The sequence below is a fragment of the Martes martes genome (assembly GCF_963455335.1).
Source record: "Martes martes genome assembly, chromosome: 11".
Lineage (NCBI taxonomy): Eukaryota > Metazoa > Chordata > Mammalia > Carnivora > Mustelidae > Martes > Martes martes.
The window spans coordinates 23,837,144-23,863,951 of NC_137899.1; the positions used below are offsets into that span (position 1 = coordinate 23,837,144).

A 26,808-nucleotide genomic window follows, 5' to 3' on the forward strand; every position below is an offset into this window, starting at 1 on the left:
TGCTTCATTATGTCAGGTCCATTTGCTGTGATTAGCCTGATGATTGGCGGCGTGGCTGTCCGACTAGTACCCGACGATATCGTCATCCCAGGAGGAGTAAATGCAACCAACGGTACAGAAGCAAGAGACGCCTTGAGGGTGAAAGTCGCCATGTCTGTGACCTTACTTTCAGGAATCATCCAGGTAATAGTCACAGATGGAGAAATGGGCTCTCATTTATCCATTTCATAAATATCTATTGAGCCTTTGTGGCTGGTCTACATGGTGGGCAGGGTCCAGCCAGAAGAGGTCCAGAGCTCAGGGTTCAGCGCACCCAGGAACACCAGTCCCGCCGCACGCCTTCCTGAAGTGCGTATTTATTAGGAGGTAGCAGGCCTCAGTTGGGCCCTTTAGAGATCCCCAAAGCAAGAAAAGTTTAAAGCAGGATTGATTAGTAATGGGAAGAAGGCCCCTCTTGCCCGCTTGGAAGGACGGGGAGGGGACATTGACTCAGCGTGCCCCCAGTTCTGAGGAGCAGGGAAAGTACAAGTGTGCCCCGTGCAGCCCCAAGCGGCCCCCAAACTTCCACTGTTTTCTCTGTGACCCGTGTTTCACCTGTGACCTGCTTCACTACCACAGAGGCAAGACCGTAGTGTTAGAAAGTGGTCCGGAAAGAACGCGTGTGTGTTTTCTGTGGGTTTTCACCTCCTGCTCTGTCACGTGACTTCTTTGTTTCTTTGTCATTTAAAAAAAAATAGTTTTGCCTAGGTGTCTGTAGGTTCGGATTTGTGGCCATATATCTGACCGAGCCCCTGGTCCGGGGCTTTACCACCGCGGCAGCTGTGCACGTCTTCACCTCCATGTTGAAGTACCTGTTTGGAGTGAAAACAAAGCGGTACAGTGGGATCTTTTCAGTGGTGTATGTAAGTCAGCTGCTCCCGACCGCCCGGTACCCGCTTTGCCTTCTTACTTCCCCTCTTGTCCTCTGTACCTCTGTCACCTTCGAGGCTCACTTTTCCTAGAATTGAAATGGAAAAGATCTCAGTATTCTAAGACTTTTCTGAGAACCCTTTTCTGTGACTTTTCAATTCCCTGAGGGGAATTGAACCTTAAAGTCCTGTTAAGGACTATTAATAAATAGGCGATACCTCACAAGGAGTTTTGTATCAGGCCTTTATTTGGTGACCTCACCTTCACCCTCATTAGCTGAAGAGACTGCTTTTTCTTTAGACCAAATTATGTTCTCTTTGGGAACTAACATAATTTAAAGGCATCACGGGAGAACATATCTGTCTCTAAAACTGCTTACTCAAGCAGGCCAAAAAAAAAAAAAGTAAATCTATAAAAGATTTAACCAACACGATTATCCATTGAATCTAATAAAGTCTACGTCGACCCTTGCACCTGAATCAGAGAAAATATAAATTATTTGCAAGCACATAGGGAACAAGCACATAGGGATCATGTTAAAACTGATCACAGATTCTAAAAATTCCTTATTTTCTCACACAGTGTAGTAGAATTAACAACCGATAACTAAATATAGCTTTAAAACCCCCATACATGTAGAAAACAACCTACTTCTAAATATTCCACAGATAAAGAAGAAGTTATAAAATAATTAAAATCAAATGACAGTCAAATGCTTCATATCAAAAGTTCTGAGATGCTGCTAAAGCTAGTGTTGGGCAGAAGAACCGATGGCCTTTGCGGGTGTTTGTGTGCCATTCACCACGCTGGGCACAGTGAGTGAGCAGATATGGTCCTTGCCCTCGTGGACCCCTGGGAAGGCAGATAGTCAACCGTTAATTGCGCAAATATGTAATTAATTGCAAACCGTGTTATGTGCTATGGAGGAAAGGTACAGGCGGTTGTGAAAGGTGAATAGGGAGACCTTTCGATTAGGGAGCTGAGAAAGTCACTATAAGGAAGTCACATTTACATTGAGTCCTTGATGGCTGAGAATGGGACCAAACTGTAGGAACATGCCCTAAATAACTAAATTCTTCATTTCCCATAGTAGTTGATGACCTGTTTCCTACACGGAGATTTCTCTCAGTGCCCTGTCACAAAGGAAATAGAACAGATAAGCCCCTGAGTGTGTTCTAGGCATCGACAGGCAAGGTGTGTAGCCTGGGCTCAGTGTAGCCCACTGTCCCAGGGGCCACATGAGTACTGACCACATTTGGAGTGCTGAGGCTGCAACCCTAGGATAAAAGTAGGAGACTTTTTTTTTTTTTTAAGATTTTATTTGTTTTTGTGATAGGGAGAGAGCACACATGAGTGCGTGAGAATATGAGCAGGGGGAAGGGGCAGAGGGAAGAAGAGACTCCCCGCTGAGCAGGGAGCCTGACGTGGGACTCACTCCCAGGACCCTGAGATCATGACCTGAGCTGAAGGCAGACACTTGACTGACTGAGCCACCCAGGCGCCCTGGACACTTTCTTTTCTAACTCTCCTGGGCTTCACCCAGACTTCAGCACGCTCTTGCCTTTGAAGTGGAGCAGTTTGCTTTTTCATCTGCTAACCATGACTTCTTTTTCCCTCTCTTGCCCCCAGAAAACTTTTCTGTATCTTTATCTTTGCATTATTTTGCTGATATCAACCCCTAATCGTTCCTCATGCTCAGGATTCAGCCTAAGGGGTACTTTTCTGAATATGATAAAACTACATTGAGCCATTACCAAATCTCAGAACATCATAATGTAAGATTGTTGGATAACAGTTACAACTACAGGGGCACCTGGGTGGCTCTGTCAGTTAAGCGTCTGACTCTTTCTTGATTTCAGGTCCACGATCTCAGTGTCATGAGATCGAGCCCAGCACAGAATCTGCTTGGGATTCTCTGTCCCTCTCCCCCACCCCTACTCGCTCATTCGTGCCCTCTCTCTAAAAAAAAAGAAAAAAAAATTGGGGCGCCTGGGTGGCTCAGTGGGTTAAAGCCTCTGCCTTCGGCTCAGGTCATGATCCCAGGGTCCTGGGATCGAGCCCCGCATCGGGCTCTCTGCTTAGCAGGGAGCCTGCTTCCTCCTCTCTCTCTGCCTACCTCTCTGCCTACTTGTAATCTCTGTCTGTCAAAATAAATTAAAAAATTTAAAAAAAAAAAAATTAAAACTATAAAGTTGTATGACTGGGTAAAAATGCCTCCTAATAGGTGGGAGAGAGAGATTTCAGTCTGAGAACTTTTCACTAGAAATACACAGTGATGGGATGGCCGGTGTGGATTAGTGCGCTAGTGTGTCTGTCTGTCCAGGGCAGGGGCTGTTGCTTGATGTAACCTCCAGTGTTCACTGTGTTACAGAGTACAGTTGCTGTGTTGCAGAATGTTAAAAACCTCAACGTGTGTTCTCTAGGCGTCGGGCTGATGGTTTTTGGTTTGCTGTTGGGTGGCAAGGAGTTTAATGAGAGATTTAAAGAGAAATTGCCGGCACCCATTCCTTTAGAGTTCTTTGCGGTAAGTCAAGTCAGCTTTGGCCACAAATGCCTGGCTCTCTTGGTGAGGGATTTGTACAGGGGAGGAACAGGGAGTACTACTACCTTTTTTCTCCCCGTTCTGCCAAGAGAAGGTTAGAATGTGTCAAGGGAAACCTTCACAAATACGCTAAAAGGAAGGTGTGGACAGAGATGATTTTCAAAATCTAGGTGAAGGCCATCCATAAAAATTGTAATATGAATTATCTTTGATGAGATTATGGGAGATTTTTCTTCCTCAAAATTTTTATTGTCTAATTGTTTTATAACGAGCACCTACAACATTAATAACCTAAAAAAATGAGGCTATTTCCATTTTTAAAAGATCAAGAGACAAGTTCCCAGACTTTCTTGTTTGGTTTCTGGCCCTTCAAAGCCAAAAGAAATACCGAACAGTATTAAGTAGTTAATGCATTAAGTGGTTAATACATATTTACAACTTAATACATATTCACATCTCACGACTTAGGAACTATTGTAAAAATAATGCACATGCCATGAACTACTGTATGTTCTATTATGTTCTTAAATGACTCCAATGGTTCATTAATAACATTACCTTATCATTGGTTTCCTGCAGCTGCCACTACTGTAAGGACTGGTTTGCTGCCCCAGCCAGCCCTCCTCCCCTGGATGGCCCACTCAGAAAGTCAGAAAGTTCAATAGCAGTAGTTCTTCAAGATGAAGGAACTTGCTTCTCCTCCTGTTATTTTTCTGTCGCACGTCAGTAAGGGCTATACTTTACACGCCAACTAAATCTGACCGTCCAGGAAGGCTCACGCACAGCGGCAGTCTGTGACCCTGAGTGTAGCTGAGGTGGGAGACCGCTGTGGGGCTGGCCGAGGCCTCGAACCCCAACGGGTGGGGACACAGGGTCAGTGGAAGGATTGACACACTGTTGGTACCTCCCCCTCACAATACACTCTCCAGCGTTCCTTGTTCCTGCCATCTTAGTCAGAAAGGCAGACGCGGCTTCTGGAAGGGTTTATGGCTCTTTCTGTTTGCAGTCAGCCGGCCAGACACCTCAGCAGGGAACAGAACAAAATTAAGAGGAAAGAATGCCAGGCTACAAGGCAGCCTTGGAGTCCATTCTAATTTTGGGGGGGAGGGGCCATCAGGAGCAGTTAGAAATGCTAGAGGCTAACTCTAATTCTGTTCTTTAACACTGTAAGTTGAAAGTGAGAATAGATTGTGGTGGTGGCAGTTGACTTTTCATCTATGAAGGCACATTCAGATTTGTGTCTGTTCTAGGTGGTGATGGGGACTGGCATTTCAGCTGGGTTTAACCTGAAAGAATCGTACAACGTGGATGTCGTCGGGACACTTCCTCTGGGGTAGGAAAACCATTTTAAGTTAACACTGTGACTTGAATAATCAGTAGATTTACTATTGTTTCTAACTCCTGCTTTAGTATTCTTACAATCAAAATCTCTTTTTCTTTTCCCTACATATCAAATAGCTGAGGCTTTGGGTTTTTTGGGATTTTAGAGTTGTTTTTTTTTAAAGATTTTATTTATTTATTTGACAGAGAGAGATCACAAGTAGGCAGGCGGTGGGGGGGGGACTTTTTTTTAATTGTAAAAAAAAAAACCCATAACAGAAAATTTACCATTTTAGTCATTTTGAAGTATACAATTCAGTCTGTTAAGTATATTTGCATTTTTGTGAAATGGATCCCATGAACTTTGTCATCTTGCAGATCTGAAACTCTATACCCATTAAACAAGAATTCTCTATTCTCCTTCCCCACCCTCCCAGCCCCTGGCAACCACCATTCTTTTTCTCTGTATAAATTTAAGTACTCTTGGTACCATATATAAGTGGAACTCTGTCTGTCTTTTTGCGACGGGCTTATTTCATTCAGCGTAATATCCTTAGACTTCATCTGTGTTGTAGCAAGTGACAGAATGTGCTTCCTTTCCAAAGTCGAATGAAATGTCACCAGTGTCTGTGCACCACGTTTTGTGTATCCATTCACCCAACCATGGACCTCTGGGGTGCTCCCACCTCTTAGCTGTTGTGAATATTACTGCTGTGAACATGAGTGTGCAAATATGTCCTCAGGACCCTGCCTGCAATTCTTTTAGATACATATGCAGAAGTGGGATTGCTGGATCATAGGCTAGTACGATTTTTAACTCTTTGAGGAACTTCCATACTTTTTCCCATAGTGATTACACCATTGTACAATCCCACCAACAGTGGTATGTAGTGTTTTCTTTTATTTCCTGTTGCTTAGCACTTGCTGGTTTTTAAAATCTCTCTTTGGATGGCATAGGAATTAAGGGCCAAAATACCTAGATCTAGCCTGACACTTATTATCTGTGTGACCTCAGGCAAGGCACTTACCCTCTTAAAGCCCCAGTCTCCTCCGCCATCAGGTTGGCACAGCATTCACTCCTGTCTGGGGGCAGCTGTGAAGTTATACCTGGAAGTGATCACCTGGAAGTGTTTAAGACTTGCCAGTTGGAAGTTCTATGGCTCATTATTTCAACAGATTTTTTAGTTTCAAGTCCTCTCTTCTTTGCTTCATTGATCTCCTTTTATCTAACTCTACCTTTAAAATGTTTTACTATTCTATGTTTGAGGAAGCTAGAATAACTATGAGCCTCTCTTCCCACCTCATTCTGTTCCTCTCTGACATGCTCTGGCTATCTCTGCATCTCTCTGTGTGTCTCTGTCTTTCTGTCTCTTGTACTGTCTCTTCCTCCTGCCATCCTTCTCTGTCTCTCCAGATGAGCAGAATCAGGTATTTGCCCAGATGCTGGGCATGGATGAACCTGACCTGCAGCATCAGGCCTTGCCTCTCAGATTCTCCTGGGAAACACAGGTCCAGGAGTTTCCCTTGAAGCCAGAGATCATCACCCACCCCAGAGCAGGTGTTGAAGGAGGAAGCATGCACTCCACTTCAAAACAAGGGATTGCTGGGAACCTGGGTGGCTCAGTGGGTTAAAGCCTCTGCTTTCGGCTCAGGTCATGATCCCAGGGTCCTGGGATTGAGTCCCGCATCGGGCTCTCTGCTCAACAGGGAGCCTGCTTCCTCCTCTCTCTCTGCCTGCCTCTCTGCCTACTTGTGATCTCTGTCTGTCAAATAAATAAATAAAATCTTTAAAAAAACAAAAAAAAAACAAGGGATTGCTGTCATGAACGTGTTACTTAGGATTCCATGTAAAAGTATGACCCAGTAGTAACACTTGCTTTTCGATTTGGACTTATATTTATAAAATGCTTTTATACCTGCCATCTCCAGTGGTGCTCACAAAAACACTATTGACATATATGCTATCTCCATTTTACACAATAAGGAGTTTCTTTTATGTAAGCATATGTTTATTGAATGCCTATTATGTGCCAGGAGTGCGGCAGTTAAAAACAAAGGCAGCCATGCAAGCAAAAAAATGTCTGCCCTCCGAGGAGTTGGGGGGTGGGTGGGAAGGGGACAGGGGAGAATGAACAGTGAAAAGTGCTGTGAAGGAGAGGGAGGCCAGCAAGGGATAGGGCGGGGCTGGGTTGCTGTGTGAGGTAGGCTACCAGAGAAGGCGACATTTGAGAGACGGGGATGCGGCTTAGTGGCTCACCAGTGAGTCCCAGCCTGGACCCAGAATACAGTCTTCCGATGCTCAGTTGCTTGCTGTTTCCATTACCTCACACCTGGGTCTCTAACAATTAGTCATATGCTAAACAAGCATTCGTCTTTGATTAGCTCCAATAGTTCTATTCAGGAATCACAAATAATTTGATTAAATGTGAATCCTTACATTTCTTTAAAAAGATGTCTCCTTTTAAAAATTCACATACAGTTCACCACAGTTTCTACCCAGTACCTTCCTTTCCCTATTGCATTGTACCCAAATATGTTGCTTTTCCTCCATGTGTGAGAGCCATCCTTTAAAAAACAAAAACAAAATGGAAAAATTGTACCTTTCTGTAACTTGGCTCCCCTTTCTGAACTTTGCCCAAAACCAAGCAGGAAACAAATAATGCTTACCTCACCACCTATCTACATATAATCATACCGTTTCCGTTATCTCTGAGTCTTGCAGCCAAAGGACAGGTAATTCTAAAATGGGGTCTTACAAGAACATCCATTTATTTGCTCACAATCCACAATCCAGGTGGGAAGCTGAGTGGTCTCCTGCTGTCACTTGGGGTCGCTCGGGCTGCTGTTAATGTCTGACAGTGTTGCTAGTGGGCTTCACTCCCATGTCTGATACGTCAGGTGGAGAGCTGGCTGGAGTCTTCTCTCCGGCATGGCGACCCTGACAGGAGAGCCAGACTCTTATGTGGTGACTCAGGGAAACAAGACAGAAAAGCAGAAGGTGCCAGGTGGCTAAAAGCACTCACACAGCTTCACTTGCCCCACGTTTGGTTGGCTAAAGCAAATCTCAAGACCAGCCCAGATTCACCAGAGGAGAAGCAGATCTCCCTGCAGTGCGGGAGGAGCAGCCCATACATGCATGGGAGGAACTGTTGGCGGCCATATTTGAACGCAAACTACCGCACTCATCTGTACACGCACAAATAACACACACAGGACTGTGTCCAGAAAGTGGCAGTTGACTCTTAAAGATGCCAGTCATGGCAGTACATCCTCGTTCTTGGTCTCCTTTCCTTAACTCATTCCAGTATACATTCTTTTCTCCTGTTCTTCTGCGGTCCCAAATCTGCTGCTTGGGCTTCCCTCCCGGCTAATACTTCTTCAACAAAGTACAAGGGATAGACAATAAGTTTTGCAGGCAGACCTCCTGGGCTGGATTCCTTGCTGCATCTCGAGCAAATAACTTAACATCTGCAAGTATCCATTTTTTCACCAAAAATTAAGAGAACAATGGCACCTAGTGAAGAGGATTGCTGTGAGGACAGATGGGATGACATATGGCAAGCATACAGCATGAGACGTAGGCTTAACTTAATATAGAGGTTTTTTTTTCCCCTTCTCCCCCTATCTTTCCCTAACCCCAGAACTTGAAACATCCCCTATATCACTGTGACATGACACAGTCGGAGAAACAGGTCCAGGGAGGCAGGTTCCTCATGGTTTCTGTTGTACTGGTGCCCATTTGTACCTGAGCCATTGGCCCTTGGACAGGTTGCTTAGTCTCACGATCCCTTGTTTTCCTCCTCTGTAAACTGGGGAACATGGTGGCACCTTGCTCATAGGGCTGTCAGAGATAAATAAGCACAGAACATGGCACAGGGGAAGCACCTAATAAATGGTTGTTATTGTAAAAAAAGAATAATATGGTATGTAAATTGATTGATGTTCCTATGTAGCCCAATGCCTTGAATTGAATCAAGTGCCTTTGAAAACCCATAGTGCCCCTTTCCCCATACCATTCTAGGAATCCCTATTCTGTTCCTTTAGGACAAAAAAGGGTCCCAAACTATGAGACTGGACCACAAAAACTGGGTTCCCTGTTGGTCCCTCCAGATTTCCAGAACTACCAGGTGAGACACAAAGAGTATCATCTTCTGTTGCTCCTTTCCCATGCTAGAAACTCACCTAAAGGGACCCTGGGAAGCAGAGTCTGTACTTGAAATAACAGAGGGGAGCAGTCTGGACAGCAGTTCTCCTCTAAGACAGCCCTTGCTGAACACCCTTCCTGCCCTCAGACTTTGGTTCAGATGTCTTGTGCCATCCGAGCCCTTCACTGACCCTCTCTTCTTCCTGTTCTCTGTCTTACTTACACCTGCCATACAGGGTGTCAGGAGGTATGAGGTTACTCCTTTTCTAAATAAAACCGCATCTAATGTCTGCTGATAACCCATTCAGGTAGGAAGCCAGTACTCCAGGGCTGGGACCTAAAAAGAACCCCTGTGTGTCAAAGAGGGTGTTCCTTTTTGCCAAACCGGAGCAAACAAGTATCGAAGTGTTGATGACCTCATTTGTAGATGATGCTGTTCTGAAATGCCCCCCACTAGCTGCATGTTCTTTTCGCAGTGGTCACAGTGCTTGGGTTAAAGTCAGCTTGACCTTTCAGGTTACTGCCTCCTGCCAACCCGGACACCAGCCTCTTCCACCTCGTGTATGTGGATGCCATCGCCATAGCCATTGTTGGCTTTTCGGTGACCATCTCCATGGCCAAGACCTTGGCAAATAAACATGGCTACCAGGTTGATGGCAATCAGGTAAAAAATCATTCATTCCCTGCAGGTGTTTCATTATGGTATAATCACGTGCTGGGCTACAGAAGGCAAACAATTTGGATTTCTCTGTCTTGTTAGAAGAACTTCTAATTTGATGTTGGAGGTATTAGAAACATGTATTTCTTAAACACTACAGTTTTTTTCATTATTTGTGTGCATTAGATCTTCAGAGCACTGAGGTACCGTCCTACCTCATATCATGGGTAGGGGTCCTGCTGGGAAGAGGTAACTTTTGATGGGAGGCTTTCAGTTTGCCATATGCCGACAGATGTTATCCCTATTTTTTTTTAAAGCTCACAGCCTGAGAAGCAAATGTTTTTCTAGAACCATTTCTGGGAAGACTTTCTTGGTTCATTAAACTTGGATATGTGATTCATTACTCAAACTCCACATTATATTTTCTGCCACCTCTTTTTTAAAAAAAATTTTAGAAGGATGGGAGAAGGGGCAAAGGGAGAGGAAGAGAGAGAATCTTAAGCAGGCTCCACACCCAGCACAGAGCCCAATGCGGGGCTCGATCTCACGACCCTGAGATCATGACCTGAGCCAAAATCAAGAGTCAGCCACATAACTGACTGAGGCCCCCAGGTAGCCCGCCACCTCCTTTTATAATCTATCTATAGAGAAGATTTTTTTTGTTAAGATTTTTTATTTATTTGCCAGAGAGAGAGAGTGAGTACACACAAGCAAGCAGAGAGGCAGGCAGAGGCAGCGAGAAAAGCAGGTTCCCTGCTGAGCAAGGAACCCGATGCGGGACTCGATCCAAAGACCCTGGGATCATGACCTGAGCAGAAGGCAGCGGCTTAACCAACTGAGCCACCCAGGCGTCCCTATAGAGAAGACATTTAATTTGAATACCATGAGCCATAATTTTGGCATGACAATGTCTCCTTTAATACACTGTGTATTTCTAAGAGAAGATGAAATGCTCCACATTCCCACCAGACTCAGTGATCCAACTAGGATGACCAGAGATAGCCATGAGAGCAGGGGTCACCCACGGGTCCCAAGAGGACACTGGCATGTGCTCCTTGAAGAATAAGAGTCCAAGCATGTAGAAGATGCCAACAGTTCTGTACACCAATAACTCTCCTGTAACAAAAATAGTTTGTCCCTTTTTGCTGCAAACTTCTTTTTACCAAAAAACCTATTAATTGTGTAAGAGAGTGTGTTTGGGAAAGTGGGGGGTAGGTAGTGAGTGCAGCTTTTGCCTCTGACAAAATAAAAGCTCCAAGTCTTTTTCATGCTAAAAAACCTCTTGTCTCTGGAAAGAGAATGAAGAGACAGCTACTACAGAGCATGTGTCTTAAATGAGCCATCATGCCTTTTTTTTTCCTGAAGAGTGACTGACCTCTCATGTGCTTTGTTTCAACATGGAAAAGGAGCTCATTGCCCTGGGACTGTGCAATTCCATTGGCTCACTCTTCCAGACTTTCTCCATTTCATGCTCCTTGTCTCGAAGCCTTGTTCAGGAGGGAACTGGAGGGAAGACACAGGTGTGTATACAACTCGCCTCTGAGGACGGGTAGTTTGGAGTGCTAAATTTTTTCTTAATTATTTATTTGTTTGACAGACAGATTACAAGTAGGCAGAGAAGCAGGCAGAGAGAGGGAGAGGAGGAGGCAGGCTCCCCACTGAGCAGGGAGCCCGATGCGGGGCTGGATCCCAGGACCCTGGGACCATGACCTGAGCCAAAGGCAGAGGCTTTAATCCACTGAGCCACCCAGGTGCCCTGGAGTGCTAAATTTTAATCCCTTGATTCTATTTGGAACCCAAACAAAGCCGCTGTGTCTGAAGCCTGGTGTTCCAGTGAGCTGTGTAGTGAATCAGAGAAAGGCATGAATGGTTGAAGTGAGTCACAGGCACTGAATCTGTAGGGAAGAGGTATATTCTCCAGTTAAACTGAGAATTACACAACACTGCCTGCTACTGGTAAATCTCAGAGTTCAGAAAGGGATGTTGCCGTGAGAGCCTGAGGCTGGATATGGATGGTCAGGATGCCAGCACCATCCAGTAGAACCTTCTGCAGTCTTGGAAATGTTCACTATTTTGCATCAGCTGATATTCCAGCCACTAGACAGATGTAGCCTTTGAGTACTGGAAATGTGGGAAATGCAGCCAAGACCTGAATTTTGCATCATATTTAGTTAAGATTTTGAAAATGTAATAGCTAGATGTAGTGAAAAGAAGGGCCATATGTACCCCAATGTTCATAGTAGCAATGTCCACAATTGCTAAACTGTGGAAAGAGCCAAGATGCCCTTCAACAGACGAATGAATAAAGAAGATATGGTCCATATATACAATGGAGTATTATGCCTCCATCAGAAAGGATGAATACCTAACTTTTATATCAACATGAATGGGACTGGAAGAGACTATGCTGAATGAAATAAGTCAAGCAGAGAGAGTCAGTTATCATACGGTTTCACTTGTGGAGCATAAGGAACAACAGGGAGGACATTAGGAGAAGGAAAGGAAAAGTAAATTGGGGTACAATTGGGTAAATTGGGGAGACGAACCATGAGAGACTGTGGACTCTGAGAAACAAACCAAAGGTTTCGGAGGGGAAAAGGGTGGGGGGTTAGGTGAGCCTAGTGGTGGGTATTAAGGAGGGCACGTATTGCATGGAGCACTGGGTGTGGTGCATAAACAATGAGTGCTGAAACACCGAAAAAATAAAATAAAATTTTTTAAAAATGTAATTTTTTCAGTGTTCCAGCATTCATGTGACTACTGGCTACCACATTGGACAGCAGAGTCTCCTTTGACTCTTCTGGTCCTTGTGGGTCTTGGGTCATTATCGCCTTTCTCTCACCCCAGGCAAGGGCATTTCTGTCAGAGTTTTTAATCATTTCAGCCTCTATTTAAAAGCTGTAAGAGAAAACAAAACTTGAGAAAGGGGTGTGGGAAGGAGTTAGAGGTTTATATAGTGGCTTTGATGAGTTGCCTGAATCCGTGTTTTCTTGATCTTCCCGCAGTGATTATCAAAAGACTAAAAGCCCCTTCCGTGTGTCTTCTCTCATTCAGCTTGCAGGTTGTTTGGCCTCACTAATGATTCTGCTGGTCATATTAGCCACCGGATTCCTCTTTGAATCATTACCCCAGGTGCATAGTTGGGACTTGGCGTGAAGTGTTTCCATGTGTAGAGATTTTGCTATTTTGTTTGTTTATATTTTTGTGGCAGTCTCATGGGTTTTTACTGTAACCCTAGCACAGTGGTATGAGAAAGGGCCAAAGCTGGGACCGAGATCCCACTCCACAATCTACAGCCCTGCCCCACAGTCTGGTACCTTGGGAAAGCCGCCTCGACATCTCTGGGTCTGACCTTCTTTATCTGCAAAGTGGGGGTTTGGACTGACTCATCTCCAAGGTCCCTTCTCTCTTTGATCTTCCATGCCCTTGTACTTCCATTAAAAATCTGAGATGACCTTTACTCTGAAGACAATTGTTTGCCAATCTGTTTAATCTAGCAGAGATGAGGGACGATACAGAGTGGAGAAAATCATAGTGTAAGAAGACCACGGGTGAGATAATTCCTCGAGTAGCAAGCTTAGTTCTGAACCTTTTAACCACCATGCAGGTTTGCTAGTAGGCTATAAGCCTGGTTTTCCAAGGCCCATTTTAGCTAACCAAATCCCGGAGATCCAGGTGTTCATGGCTCCAAAGTACCATCACTGCTGCGTGCGAGACCTGCGCAGGGCATGGGGCGGGCAGTGGGAGGACAGTGAGGAACCAGCAAAGGGGGCTCTGTTGCCATGAGAGGAGATGCATGTGTGATGTGCTCTGTTTCAGGCTGTGCTGTCGGCCATTGTGATCGTCAACCTGAAAGGAATGTTTATGCAATTCGCAGATCTCCCGTTTTTCTGGAGAACGAGCAAAATAGAACTGGTAAGTAACAAAGATGATTGTTAGGTTAATATGTCATTGAGACACGTGGATGAATGCTGGTAAAAATGTGAGAAAGAGAAGTTAATATAGTCATTTGTTATATGTGGTATGTAGTCTGGCAAGGTTAGGGTGTGTGTATGTGTGTGAGAGAGAGAGAGAGAGAGACTCTTAGGAAATTTTTAACATGATTCTACATAAAGCTGTCTGTCTTTCTTGTAGACCATCTGGCTTACCACTTTTGTTTCCTCCTTGTTCCTGGGATTGGACTATGGTTTGATTACAGCTGTGATCATCGCCCTGCTGACTGTGATTTACAGAACACAGAGGTGAGTGTACAAGTTGGGATGGATGTCATTCTCCTGCCTAGAACTGCAGTGTTGACTTTAAATATATTCTATTTGTTGACAGATGCCATTAGACGGGGAGCATCTTGGTTGTGAAGGGGATATTCCCAGAGTCCAATCCCTGACATATAGGGTGTGTTCGTTCTGTGAAAGCTTGTTGAAGGAATTCACCCAGAAAAACAGCTCACAGTCATACCATATATTCTAATGCACAAAGTCCTGGTGCATACCTGCTAAGAAGCACCAGAGCATTATAGCAAGTCCATGGAATGTGAGATCAAAGACCTTGAGCCAGATTCTGGCTTTGCCCATCCCTCTGACATTGAACAGCTCACCCCACTGGGTCTCAGTTTCTCATCCATGCAGCAGCAGAAATAAGCCTCGTGTGTAGGATATAATAAGGGAATATAAGGTGCTCAAGCACTAGTATATGTCATTATTACAGAATCCAGTTTGAGCCACATTGTCCTATAAAAAGAGGAGGGCTCTCAAAAATTAATGTTTAAAATCTATTCAAACCAAACTTAAGAAAACTTCCTTCTAAGCTAAAGAGATTTTTTTGTTTTTTTTTTTCCCCATACCTTCAGTTGATTACCAACCCTAGGAGTCAGAGCCTCTTATTAGAAACCGAAAGAAAGATCTCCTCTCCTACTTTAGAATGAGAGTAGGAAGACAATTCTATTGAGTGGATGAGAATTGGAGTTACACATTCCCTGGCGTGGCTTGAACTTTGCACCATTCACTTTTGCTCCCATCTTTAAATGCCCAGGTCTTTTGTTCTAACCAGATTGTGTGTGTGGGGTGTGTGGTAGGTGTGTTTGTGTGTGTGTGTATGAAGAGTGTGTGGATGTGTGCGTCGTGTATGTCTGGGGCAGGCTGTGGAGGCAGGCCGGGAAAGGCCCCGGGAATGTGATCCATGTGAAGCTCTCTGCAAAGAATATTCCTGAGCTCACTAGCAACTCCATACATGACATGTAAACTTTGCAACTTCCTGTTTAAATCACATATGGGGCCTGGAGACAATGGTGTTTTTATACGCTGTCCCTATGTCTTTAGTCCCAGCTACAAAGTCCTTGGACAGCTTCCCGACACCGATGTATATATCGATATCGACGCATATGAAGAGGTAGGACTTTTTTCTCATTTTAAATGGTAGTAAGCCAGATAAATAAAATCTTTTAAAAAATAAAAAATAAATATTTGTAAGCATGTCATGGGATCAGCTGACTATCATTTTTATGAAGGACAAAAAGTGGGGCTGAGAAGGAGGGATGTTGCATTTAGAATGAAAAGCTTGAACTTGAATTTACTGTCTGGATTCAGTTTTAGAGTTTATAGTCTACATTAATTACTCAACTTCCTAATATTTACTTTTCCTCTTTAATGAAAATAAATAGATATTCTTGGAATTAAAATATATATTTACCAAATACTGAACCTAAGAGGATGGTTTGTACATGCAAAATTTTGCACCTTCAAAATTGTGCAGTTCCTTGATTTGGACTCTCCTTAGGGGGCATCTAGAAGACTTGTACAAAACCTTTTAAAATTGGCTTTGTCTCTTTGGTTTGCTTTATGTTTGGGAAGAAATTCTCAGACCCACAATAAGCTACTGGGAAATGAGACCGGTATTTAGATTGTTCATTCTTCCTCCCTCTAAAGAATTCTGTGGTGGGTTTGTCACTTCCAAGCTGCATTCTAGAGTTCTTCCAGGCTCCTGGGGAAAGCATTCACTCTGTTGAACTCGGGTCTGTTTCAGCTCCTGCCTGCATTCCAGAGATGAAGGAACATAGCCTCTCTCCCCTCCATCTGCCTGTCCCCACAGTCCGAGCAGCAGCCTGCCCTCCCTACCAGTTTGTTTTCTTTTCGCTCTAACAGTTTTCGGTTCCTTCTTTGTGTTTTGCGGTGAATATGAAACAAAGACTCTTAAAAGAAATGTGAAGATGTGCATATGAAAGGCTTTCTTCTCAGACCTCCTTCCTGCAGGGCGCGAGTAGGTAGGCTAGAGGGATGGGATTTTATCTAAACACGAAGAGGGCCTTTAGGGACCTCTGCACTGATTTTTCAGGTTAGAGGAGGGAGGCGGGTGCAGCTTGACTCTGAAATATTTCCTTGTGTTAAATTCACTAACATTTTATTTCTCAGGTGAAAGAAATTCCTGGAATAAAAATATTCCAGATAAATGCCCCAATTTATTATGCAAATAGCGACTTGTATAGCAGTGCTTTGAAAAGAAAGGTGAGTCCCAAGAAATTGATTATTTTTGAGGGCACCTGTGGATTGACAGGAATGTGAGGGACCCTTAATTGTCTTGATACACCTTTTATACTATTTCATTCTCTCTTTCTGTCTCTCTCTCTCTCTGTTGCGGTAAAATATGCATAAAATTTACCATTTTCAGTAAATTCAACATTCAGCAGATGGAATTAAGTACATCCACATTGTTGTACAACCAACACCACTAACACCACTAGTCATTCTCTTTTATCGTGGGCACCTACTACCTTTTAAAAAAAAATTTTTTTTAAGAAAAAGAGTGAAAAAATAATTTTAGGTGTCTCACTTTTCGGATCATGTGGGTTCCTTTTGTCGTGATTAAAACTGGACCCCACACCACCCAGCATATAAGAAAAAAGTCTCTTAAATATAAGAATCTGATAGTACAGGATTCCTGGGTGGCTCAGTGATTAAGCGTCTGCCTCCGGCTCAGGTCATGATCCCAGAATCCTGGGACAGCCCCGCATCGGGCTCCCTGCTCAGCAGGGGAGCCTGCTTCTCCCTCACCCATTCCCCCTGCTTGTGTTCCCTTTCTGTCTGTCTGTCTCTGTCTGTCTATCTCTCTCTGTCAAATATGTAAATAAAATCTTTTTTAAAAAGTACCTGAGAGTGCATTTGAAAAATACTCCTTTGAAAATTCTCTTTGATACTTCAGGGTGTTCCCTGCTGCATCCTGCTAAATGCACATTAGGATAAGGAGAGTTACTCATGTTTCTTTAATGAAGGAGTCGCTCAGCTCAGGGTGCCTGAGGGACAGATAGAGCAAGAGGTGGGGTGATAACTTGGCTCCAAAAACAGTCACCGGGGAGATTTGAAATGTATTGCATTGGGGTGGGTTCCTGGGTGCCAAGAAGTGATTTTGCATGGATTGCTCTTCTGTAAAGACGGGAGTGAACCCAGCAGTCATAATGGGAGCAAGAAGAAAGGCCATGAAGAAGTATGCTAAGGAAGTTGGAAATGCAAATGTGGCCAACGCAACCGTTGTCAAAGTGGTGAGTGGTCTCGTGGCTGTAGCTTTCCCTCTTCCCTTGATCTGCACCGCCCCCCACCTTCATTCGTGATTAAAGTCTTAATGCAACAGGAAGCCCCCAAAAAGGAAAGCTTAGAAACAATCGAATTATGCTTTATGTATTAAAGATACAGTTATGAGAATGCTTCTGAGAAAGGTAGGGATATGAGCCCCAGAAAACATTGTTTAAAAAAAAATACAGGGGGGACACCTGGGTGGCTCAGTGGTTTAAAGCCTCTGCCTTCCGCTCAGGTCATGATCCCAGAGTCCTGGGATCGAGCCCCACATCGCATCGGGCTCTCTGCTCAGCAGGGAGCCTGCCTCCTCCTCCCTCTCTGCCTGCCTCTCTGCCTACTTGTGATCTCTGTCTGTCAAATAAATAAATAAATAAAAATACAGATCACACAATAGTACCTTAATAAATTGTACCAGGGTGCTGCGTCATAGATTCAGTCAGCTGATAGTAAAAACAAAACAAAACAAAAAACCCTCAAAGGCTGGATTTTGCTGCTCAAGCATGTGGTAACTTGTGGCCATGCTGAAGTTAATGGAACTGTTTTAGAAGTGAGCAGAGGTTGGATATGATGACTAAGGAGAGTGGATTTCATTGGACAAAACCAAGATGCAGAAGAGAAAAAAAGAAACTGAGCCAAAACCGAATATTATGTACACATCCTTTGTCTGTCCCATTACAAGGTGGGGATATGGCAGATATTTTAGAAGAAGTCTGGTGGAGTTAGTGGCTTGAGAGGGTGGGGACTAACTTTCCCGTATAAATCTTTCTCAGAACCAACACGTGAGCTGTTCATAGACTTCTGGTTTGGTTTACCCGTTGACAGGATGCGGAAGTAGACGGAGAAGATGCCACAAAGCCTGAAGAAGAGAATGATGAAGTAAAATATCCCCCGATAGTCATCAAGAGCACATTCCCTGAGGAACTGCAAAGATTTATGCCCCCCGGGGAGAACATCCACACCATCATTCTGGATTTCACACAGGTCAACTTTATTGACTCTGTTGGTGTGAAAACCCTGGCTGGGGTAAGCATCCCCTTAGATGAGGCATTTCATAGCTCTGTGGTGTCAGTAAAATCAGAGAGTTGAACTAGGGTCCCCTTTCAACTCTTAAAATTCTTCTTTGAGATTGTTGTTGTTTTCAACTTTTGACGGTGGAAAATTTCAAAACCATACCAGAGTAAAGAGCGTGGTGTAACGAGGCCCACTACCACAGCTCATCAGCCCATGGGCAGTCATGCTGCATCCAAACCCCCCAACCTCCCACCCCCCTCACCCGCTGGCCCCTTCCCCTACCCAAAGCACATTCCCGCCATCGTTCTTTGTGAATATGTCAGGGGATAGCTCTACAAGAAGATTCTTTTACCAATCAGTACCCCAACCCCTTTATTACACCTACATAAAATCCAAAAAGAATTCTTTAATAGCCCTTATTATCACCGTCCATATGAAAATTAAGAGAAATACAAAATTAGTTTTAAACGTTTAGCTCAAAGATGTGTAATTACCAAAGCAAAATAGCTCAGGTGAAGGCACTAGAGACTTGTGTCACTAAGTACAGACTGGTAGAGAATTGCCTCAGGCCCAGAGCCGAGAGAAACTAAACTTTATTTCAACATTATTACAGATTGTTAAAGAATATGGAGATGTCGGTATTTATGTGTATTTAGCAGGATGCAGCGGTGAGTATGCTTCTAGAATGGGGAGAAGTTTTAACATTTTGGGTTCATTTCTCTCTCTCTTTTTTTTTAATAACTTTTAAAAAGTTTGGAATTATTTTCCCTGAATTTTCGATTATTCTTCTGAAAATCACTTTGAAGCTAGCTTTGGAACTAGTCACTCACACACCTCTCTCCTGGGCTGTGGTGGCAGGCCTCCTGACCTGGACTTGGAGGGAAGGAGCTTATCAACCACTGTTCTGGGCTGGTACATTTTTTAGTAATTCTTTCATGGCAGCCCTAAACATAGTTCTGTAAAATCATTTAGGTTTTTCCATGACAATGCCTGCTGTTTTTGCTTCATAATAAGTTTTGTTTGAAACTGTACCTGCAAATGAAATCTACACAAAGGCATCACTTTTCCCCTGCCAGGATGGCGAAAAGGAGGAATGTCCGACAGCATGCGCCGTAGGCACTCCGTGGGAGAACAGGGACTCCCAGACGTTGCTGGCAGGAGTGCAAAATGGAACAGCCTCTGCGGAGGGCAGAGTGGCGTTACCTTTCCCAATTACAAACGCACTTTACCCTTTAACGGAGCAAATCCAGCAGTGAGCTGTACATGCTCAAAATGACATGCATACGTGGTTGACCATCTAAAGGCAGTTCTAGAAACTGATTACTGTCTATAAAAAAAGGCTGGAAAAAAGTGTCAAAGAAAAGGGACCACTTAAATAAACGAGGATATATCCACACAATAGAATACCATGTAGTGGTTAAAAAATAATAATTTTTTAAAATCCAGAATTTTATATCTATAAAATGCTAAGGTTTTGAGTAAGAAAAAAGAGAAAAATAAAAACATATATTTATATTTACTTATATTTGCATAAAGAACTACTGAAAGAATATGTAAGAAAATAGTTTCCTGGATAAAGAAAATGTGATATGTGTATGGGTGTGATATATATACTGATGTATACTACACGCACACGCACACGCACACACACACACATGCACACACTGGAATATTACTCAGCCATCAAAAAGAATGAAATCTTGCCATCTGCAATGATGTGGATGGAACTAGAGGGTATTATGCTAAGTGAAATAAGTCAGAAAAAGACAAATACCATATGATTTCACTCATATGTGGAATTAAAGAAATAAAACAGAGGAAGGGAAAGAAAAATAAAATAAGATAAAAACAGAGAAGAAGGCAAACCATAATGGAGGGGGATGGGGTAACTGGGTGATGGGCGTTTAGGAGGGCACTTGTTGGGATGAGCACTGGGAATTGAATGCAAGTGATGAATCACTACATTCTACTCCTGAAACCAATTTTACCATATATGTTAACAACTACAATTTAAAGAAAAAGTTGAATTAAAAATTTGAAATTAGAAAAAAAAAGGAAAATAGTTTCCTGATACTACTGGGGTGTGATACCATGGGGACAGGATTGGAGTGACACTTTTTACTCTATCATTATAATATTTAAACTATAGAAGAGTTCTCATTTTTTTTTAATGGTCAAGATAGATACCCAGAGTGTGGACTGATTTTCCTTTCTTCTTTTATAGCCCAAGTGGTAAACGACCTCACTCAGAATCGATTTTTTGAGAACCCGGCCTTGAAGGAGCTTCTGTTCCACAGCATTCACGATGCGGTGCTAGGCAGCCAGCTTCGGGAAGCCCTCGCTGAGCAGGAGGCCTCGGCTCTCCCTCCCCAGGAGGACTCGGAGCCCAACGCCACTGCCGAAGCATAGATGAAGAACTTGGATGGGATGGGGTAGGCGCCTCTCGTGAAATGACTCATTGTTACACAGTTTAAGTACTAGACACTAGTTTTTTCTTCCTAAGAGTAAATATCAGTATAGTCAAGGCTTGATTTAGAGGGTGAATGATGCATAGAAAGATGTATCTTACTTGTGAGGGTTTTTTAATTGAATATTTCAGAGATAAACTGTCCTCTCGTCTGCATTTCTTGTGCAGTGACTTTTTTTTACTTAAATTCAATTAGCCAACATAGAGTACATCCCTAGTTTTTGATGTAGTGTTCAGTGATTCGTTAGTTGCGTGTAACACCCCGTGCCCATCACAACACGTGCCCTCAGTACCCACCCAGTTTCCCCATCCTCCCACCCACCTCACCTTCTGCAACCCTCAGTTTGTTTCCCAGAGTCAAGAGTTTCTCATTGTTTGTCTCCCTCTCTGACTTCTTCCCATTCAGTTTTCCCTCCCTCCCCCTGTGGTCCTCTGCGCTATTCCTTATGTTCCACATATGAGTGAAACTGTATGGTAATTATCTTTCTCTGCTTGATTTATTTCACTCAGCGTAATCCCCTCCAGTTCCAGCCACTCCGATGTAAATGGTGGGTGTTCATCCTTTCTGATGGCTGAGTGATGGTCCATTGTCTGAATGAACCACATCTTTTTTATCCATTCATCTACTGAAGGACATCTTGGCTCCTTCTACAGTTTGGCTATTGTGGACATTGCTGCTATGAACATTGGGGTGCAGGTGCCCCTTCCTTTCACTACATCTGTATCTTTGGGGTAAATACCTAGTAGTGCAATTGCTGGGTCGTGGGGTAGCTCTATTTTTAACTTTTTGAGGAACCTCCAGACCATTTTCCAGAGTGGCTCTACCAGCTTGCATTCCTACCAGGAGTGTAAAAGTGTTCCCCTTTCTCTACAACCTCTCCAACGTTTGTTGTTTCCTGTCTTGTTAATGTTAGCCATTCTGACTGGTGTGAAGTGGTATCTCATTGTGGTTCTGATTCGTATTTCCCCAATGACAAGTGATGTGGAGTATTTTTTCATGTATCTGTTGGCCATTTGTATGTCTTCTTCGGAGAAGTGACTGTTCATGTCTTCTGTCCATTTCTTGACTGGATTATTTGTTCTTTGGGTGTTGAATTTGAAAAGTTCTTTACAGATCTTGGATACCAGCCCTTTATCTGTAGTGTCATTTGCAAATATCTTCTCCCAGTCCATGGGTTGCCTTTTAGTTTTCTGTGCAGCTTTTTATCTTGATGAAGTCCCAATAGTTCATTTTTTTGTGCAGTGACATTTCTGTTACTCTTCAGTATTAGCTTTATAAACTGAGCACTTAAGAAGTTATTTCTTTTAAGTACTTTACCTACAAATCAGACATGCTGTCCCCAGGTGGGTAGTGGCTCCTTGCTCTTATACTTCACTTACAGGACTTTTGTAATCAGATTTATCTAACAGAAGGAGCAAACACACAATTTTCTAGAAGTCCTTTTAAAACAACCTTTTATTATTTAACAGCCAAAAAATTAGGAAAAAAAAATAGAAGAAACACATTATATTGCTACCACTCAGAGGTTATCACTAACACTTTAATGCACTTCCTTCCACATCTTTTTCTGTGTATATATATTTTCCTCTTTTAACCAAAGGAAGATCATATTCAACAGTGCTCTATAATCCATTGTTTTCAATCAATATTCCTTGCTTTCTCATTCCAGAATACTTTCACCTCAGACCATATATTCAAATATCCGGTCGTCCTCAAATTTGTAGTTAACCAACTGTAGTTGGTCTGTCCAAACTAGTACCCATTTTGTGACCAACACTACAACTGGTCACGTCCCTTCAAGTCCCTTAGGTCCATCTTAATCCAGCATAGTCCCTTTTATGACATTGGGTTGTTTAAAGAGACTGGGGCAGTTGTCCTGTAGAATCCCATCTTGTTTTTTCAATATGTGATTTCTCTTGTCCCTTTATTTCCTGAACTACCTGTAATCTAAAAGTTATATCTAAAAGTTTCATGGTTTGAAATAAAACATTTTTTTGCTGGAATTTTTTTGCTGTTATCAGACATATGCTTTAAATCTCTTCACATTAGAAAACACAAACTCCCTAGTTGACCTACCATTAACAACGCTAAGGTAGATCACCAGATTAACAGGACAGCCTAATCCCCCACTTAACACTTTACCATCCGTGACTAGTGAGTTGCCTATATGATGCTCCTTTGGCATTGAATGAATGCCCAGTTCCCCATTAGCCCTTTAGGGGTTTTAACATCTAATAATAATCCTTGCCTGAATCAATAATTTTATTAAGGTTTGATTTTTTCCCATTTCTCTCATTTCTTCAGCATTTATTAGTTCCTGTTTCTTTATAAACTACAACTATTCTCTCCTCCACTTGAGCTATTTGGTCATCCTTAAATGCATTTTTTACTGGGAAGGCAGGTTAAACATTTTATTTTTTCCATTTAATTATTAACTTCAAAGTAAGGAGTTGGTTTAACAGATGATGACAAATTAGGTCCTTTTATATCTCTTTTTTTGTGTGTAATTATAGGCTCATGGATTTTTTTTTTTAAGATTGTATTTATTTGACAGAGAGAGAGGGAATACAAACAGGGCAAGTGGGAGAGGGAGAAGCAGGCTTCCTGCTGAGCAGGGAGCCTGATGTGGGGCTCCATCCCAAGACCCTGGGATCATGACCTGAGCTAAAGGCAGAAACTTAACCAACTAAGCCACCCAGGTGCCCCGGCTCATAAATTTTTATAGTTTTAATGTTCTTCAGTTCATTATAATTATTCTTTTTGGGGTTCAAATTGTTACAACTGTGACCAGAAGTTTTGTTGTTGGTAATAGTAAAGTAACCTTAAAGGCCATTTATTTAAGAGAGTTAACTCCTAGGTATAATTTAATATCTTCCTCAGGAGTCCATACAAGTTATCAGTTAATTCTTCTAAGCCTGTGAGTGAGTAAAATGCCTATTTGAAGCACTCTCAAAGTTGTCAAAAGGAGTGGGGGAGAACTTTAAGCCAATTTGTCATCAAAAGGTCTTAACTCTTGTAGTTCCAACTACTGCTTTATTCCAAATCAAAGCACAGATATGCCTAAAGCCTCCTCTGCTGAGATTTCCTGCTGATAATCAGAGTTGTTTTTTTTTTTTTTTTTTTAAGATTTTATTTATTTGAGAGAGAGAGAGTGAGAGCATGAGCAGGCGTCAGGGGAGAGCAGAGGGATAGAGAGAAGCAGGCTCCTGCCTTCAGCAGGAAGCCCCATGCGGGGCTCAGTCCCACGACCCACGACTCCACGATCATGACGTGAGCCGAAGGCAGACGCGCAACTGACTGAGCCACCCAGGCGCCCCTAATAGTCGGGTTTTTTTAACGTTTTCATAATGACTTCTTGTTTTAGTTTTCCTGAAGAAAACACTGCCAGGAGAAAAGTGGTCAGATCCCAGGAAAGAACTATGTTAGCATGGGTCTGCTCCAACCAAAACCTATGGTTTAACTGTTGGGTTTCTCAGTAGCTTTACTAATTTAATTCAAAGTAGACCCCTCCTTTCTAATCAGTTCTTAATGTAGATCTAGAGTGAAATCAGATTCGCATCCAGTTAACTTCTTTTGAAGTCCCCACAAGATCAGATACATCTGCATTCAAATACAGACTGCCTTCTGAAAGAGCACTTAGCTGTAGGACCTCAGCTTTAGTGGAGGTTTTTGTAAAAGGACCTGCACCATTTCAGCCACTAAAGCAGAACTTAATAATTTTTAAAAAAATGTTATAAAATACTTCATCTCATATACCTGAGCAACCGTCTTCAACAAATGCTTTACGTGCGCGCGCGGTAGATATTAACAGCCTTGTTGTTTGTGGATTGAAAACAGTGTACAAAAATAGTATTTACCTGTATCTAACCGATTTGTACTTAACTTTTTGCTCTTTAATTTTCAACCTATTTTGAGAATTTTACCATGTACATAAAAAGCATTCATGTCTTACTGAAGGGAAATCTGTTTTTGTTTCAGTATGCCTCTGAGAATGTAAGAGTGCATTTCAAGATGTTTTATTTCTATGTGAATATGTTGGCATGTTTTACTGAAAGTTATTTAATATACTAGAAAATTTCCTGAGCTCTTTTAAGTATGCCTCTAGGTTCTTCTTTCTGGATCTTCATAGCTACTAGTATCTGCTTTCTATTTACTCAGCCCTGGTTCATATTGTCTTATTGCCCTGTCAAAATGGGCATAATCCACAATGACAAATACCAGACTTTGCTAGTCTTATTTTACAACAATATGGGAAAGCCCTGCCTTCAGGAAGAGTCCCACACAGAGAAGCCCTTTGTCTTTCTCAGATCCTACACAATGTAACAGTGGTTGATTTCTGCCTCACGGGTAGATGGAGTATGTTTGAAAATGATTACGAACCAGGGCCCGGGAAACGAATTCATGTCACAGACATTGACTCTATGTAAAGTATCTGGCAGCTTACAGTGGGATCCCAATCTCCAGTCTTATCTGCAGTGGGACTCAAGAGAAACGAGAAAGGGTAGGAATTCTCTACAAGCCCTGGGAGTAGCTCATTGTAGTTTCCAGGTAACATCTAAAATACCCATTCCATGTGGTTTGATCCTTATTCTTAATTGTTCAACAGAGAAAGGAGGTGCCTGCCTCCAAAGGTACGTTTTGAGAAAACGAGTCTGCCCTCACGTGTGCATGGAGAGGGTAACAAACGCAGAGAACCTGCCCTGGAGTGCGTTGGTGTGTTTCTCTGTTTTGGGGGGTGGGTGGGGTGGGCTTGCATATGCCCTCGTGAGAGGCTGAGGGAGAGGGAAGATAGGGTATGGGGTAGGGAAGGCTTTATCTATAATGTCTGCCCCTTTAAAGATAGTAAATCAACTTAAAATTTAAAATCAAATAACGTCCCTGGTGTGAGCCTATGCTTTGAGTGCAAAAATGCTGTTGGTCCATTTTAGTGTATCTTTCAGGAACGTCTTGAGGATTCACTATGCTTAGATTGTTGATAATACAGTTTGAGTGTTGGTAAGAGCTGGTTAAAGAACTGATAAAAATACTGCCTTAAGTCTCCATATAGCCAACCAAAATGCATGCGATGGCTTTGAAACCCCTCAAATCCCAAATGTTCAAATGCTTATTAGCCCTATAGCAGGTAACCTGCCGGCTTACTGACTTGGATTTAATCAAGTCTGAGCATCTCAAAAATCTATCTTGCCTTTGAGAAAAAGCATACCAGACTTTTCACTTCACTTTATGTGACGGATAAACCTGAGCTTTGTGGAAATTAAGTTTTTATAAATCCAGTCACTTTTTAAAATGTTTACAGAGTATTTTTTAAAGATCACAACAGTATTTTTCTAAAGTCATCAACTTTGTATTCTGATTTATCAGCCCCCCAATACATGTAGAACATACATGTGTGTCCATAGACATGTCTGTGGACTCACATGTACATACATGAGGTGGAGGGGGTTACTGGTGAATGTGTTCATTTTTCTCTTTTAAAATAGGGTACAAAGATGCTAATCTAGATAGGGTTAATGCTGTTGGGCAGAAACACCCAAATTTTTCAAATAATTGTCAGTTTGATGTGTGGCATTAGAGTTTCATCATGTAACTGAGCTGTTAAGATTCTCCAGAGCCTACAACATGTTAGGCCTCAGTAAGCTCAATATAGCCAGTTTGAGTAATCCCACATTGGTGCATGATACTAGTATGTGGCTCCCTGAAAAACTGGTAAGACTTCAAATTCAAAGAGTGTGACGTAAATGCTTATATTTATCAAAACATTACAAAAACATATATCTTCATTTATTCAAGTGTATTTTATAATAAGCCTAACACCTAAAAAGGGCTTGCTCTGTTTCATACCTCATGAAAGACCAGGGCAGGCTTAGAAAAATTGTTCTGATCCATTTCACAAAAAAGAAAAAGAAAAGAATGCTGGTTAGATTTTATGAATGAAGGGCTTTTGTACTTCTCTTTGAAAACTTTCATATTTTAAATATTTCAATACAACATTTAAAGCATTTTCTATGTTGTCACTTTTTCTTCTGTGAATTAAAATGTATCGAGTTCTTGCTATTTTGCATTACTTTTTTATGACTAAACTGCAATAAAAACATTCTTTATTGTGCTTGGGTCTCAATATTTGGCAGGGAGGCTAATGGTGGTGCAAGATGGGAGAGGATTTGTCTGCACAAGAAATAATTTGAAAAAAAAGT

General features: G+C 42.4%; 1 protein-coding gene across 1 annotated transcript in view; it reads left to right on the top strand.

The window, feature by feature from the left end:
• SLC26A5 (solute carrier family 26 member 5) overlaps positions 1-22,085 on the top strand; it is a 52,541-nt gene extending 30,456 nt beyond the window's left edge. Inside the window, exons 5-20 of the mRNA XM_080818993.1 lie at positions 17-183; positions 738-902; positions 3,281-3,433; positions 4,702-4,784; positions 9,432-9,579; positions 10,980-11,093; positions 12,628-12,705; positions 13,393-13,488; positions 13,708-13,814; positions 14,889-14,958; positions 15,978-16,070; positions 16,994-17,101; positions 17,958-18,158; positions 18,760-18,814; positions 20,371-20,578; positions 21,124-22,085. Coding sequence (XP_080675119.1) covers positions 17-183; positions 738-902; positions 3,281-3,433; positions 4,702-4,784; positions 9,432-9,579; positions 10,980-11,093; positions 12,628-12,705; positions 13,393-13,488; positions 13,708-13,814; positions 14,889-14,958; positions 15,978-16,070; positions 16,994-17,101; positions 17,958-18,158; positions 18,760-18,814; positions 20,371-20,555 — 1,823 coding nt within the window. The 3' untranslated portion in view covers positions 20,556-20,578; positions 21,124-22,085. The remainder of the gene's footprint in view (positions 1-16; positions 184-737; positions 903-3,280; positions 3,434-4,701; positions 4,785-9,431; positions 9,580-10,979; positions 11,094-12,627; positions 12,706-13,392; positions 13,489-13,707; positions 13,815-14,888; positions 14,959-15,977; positions 16,071-16,993; positions 17,102-17,957; positions 18,159-18,759; positions 18,815-20,370; positions 20,579-21,123) is intronic.
• Positions 22,086-26,808: the final 4,723 nt, after the last annotated feature.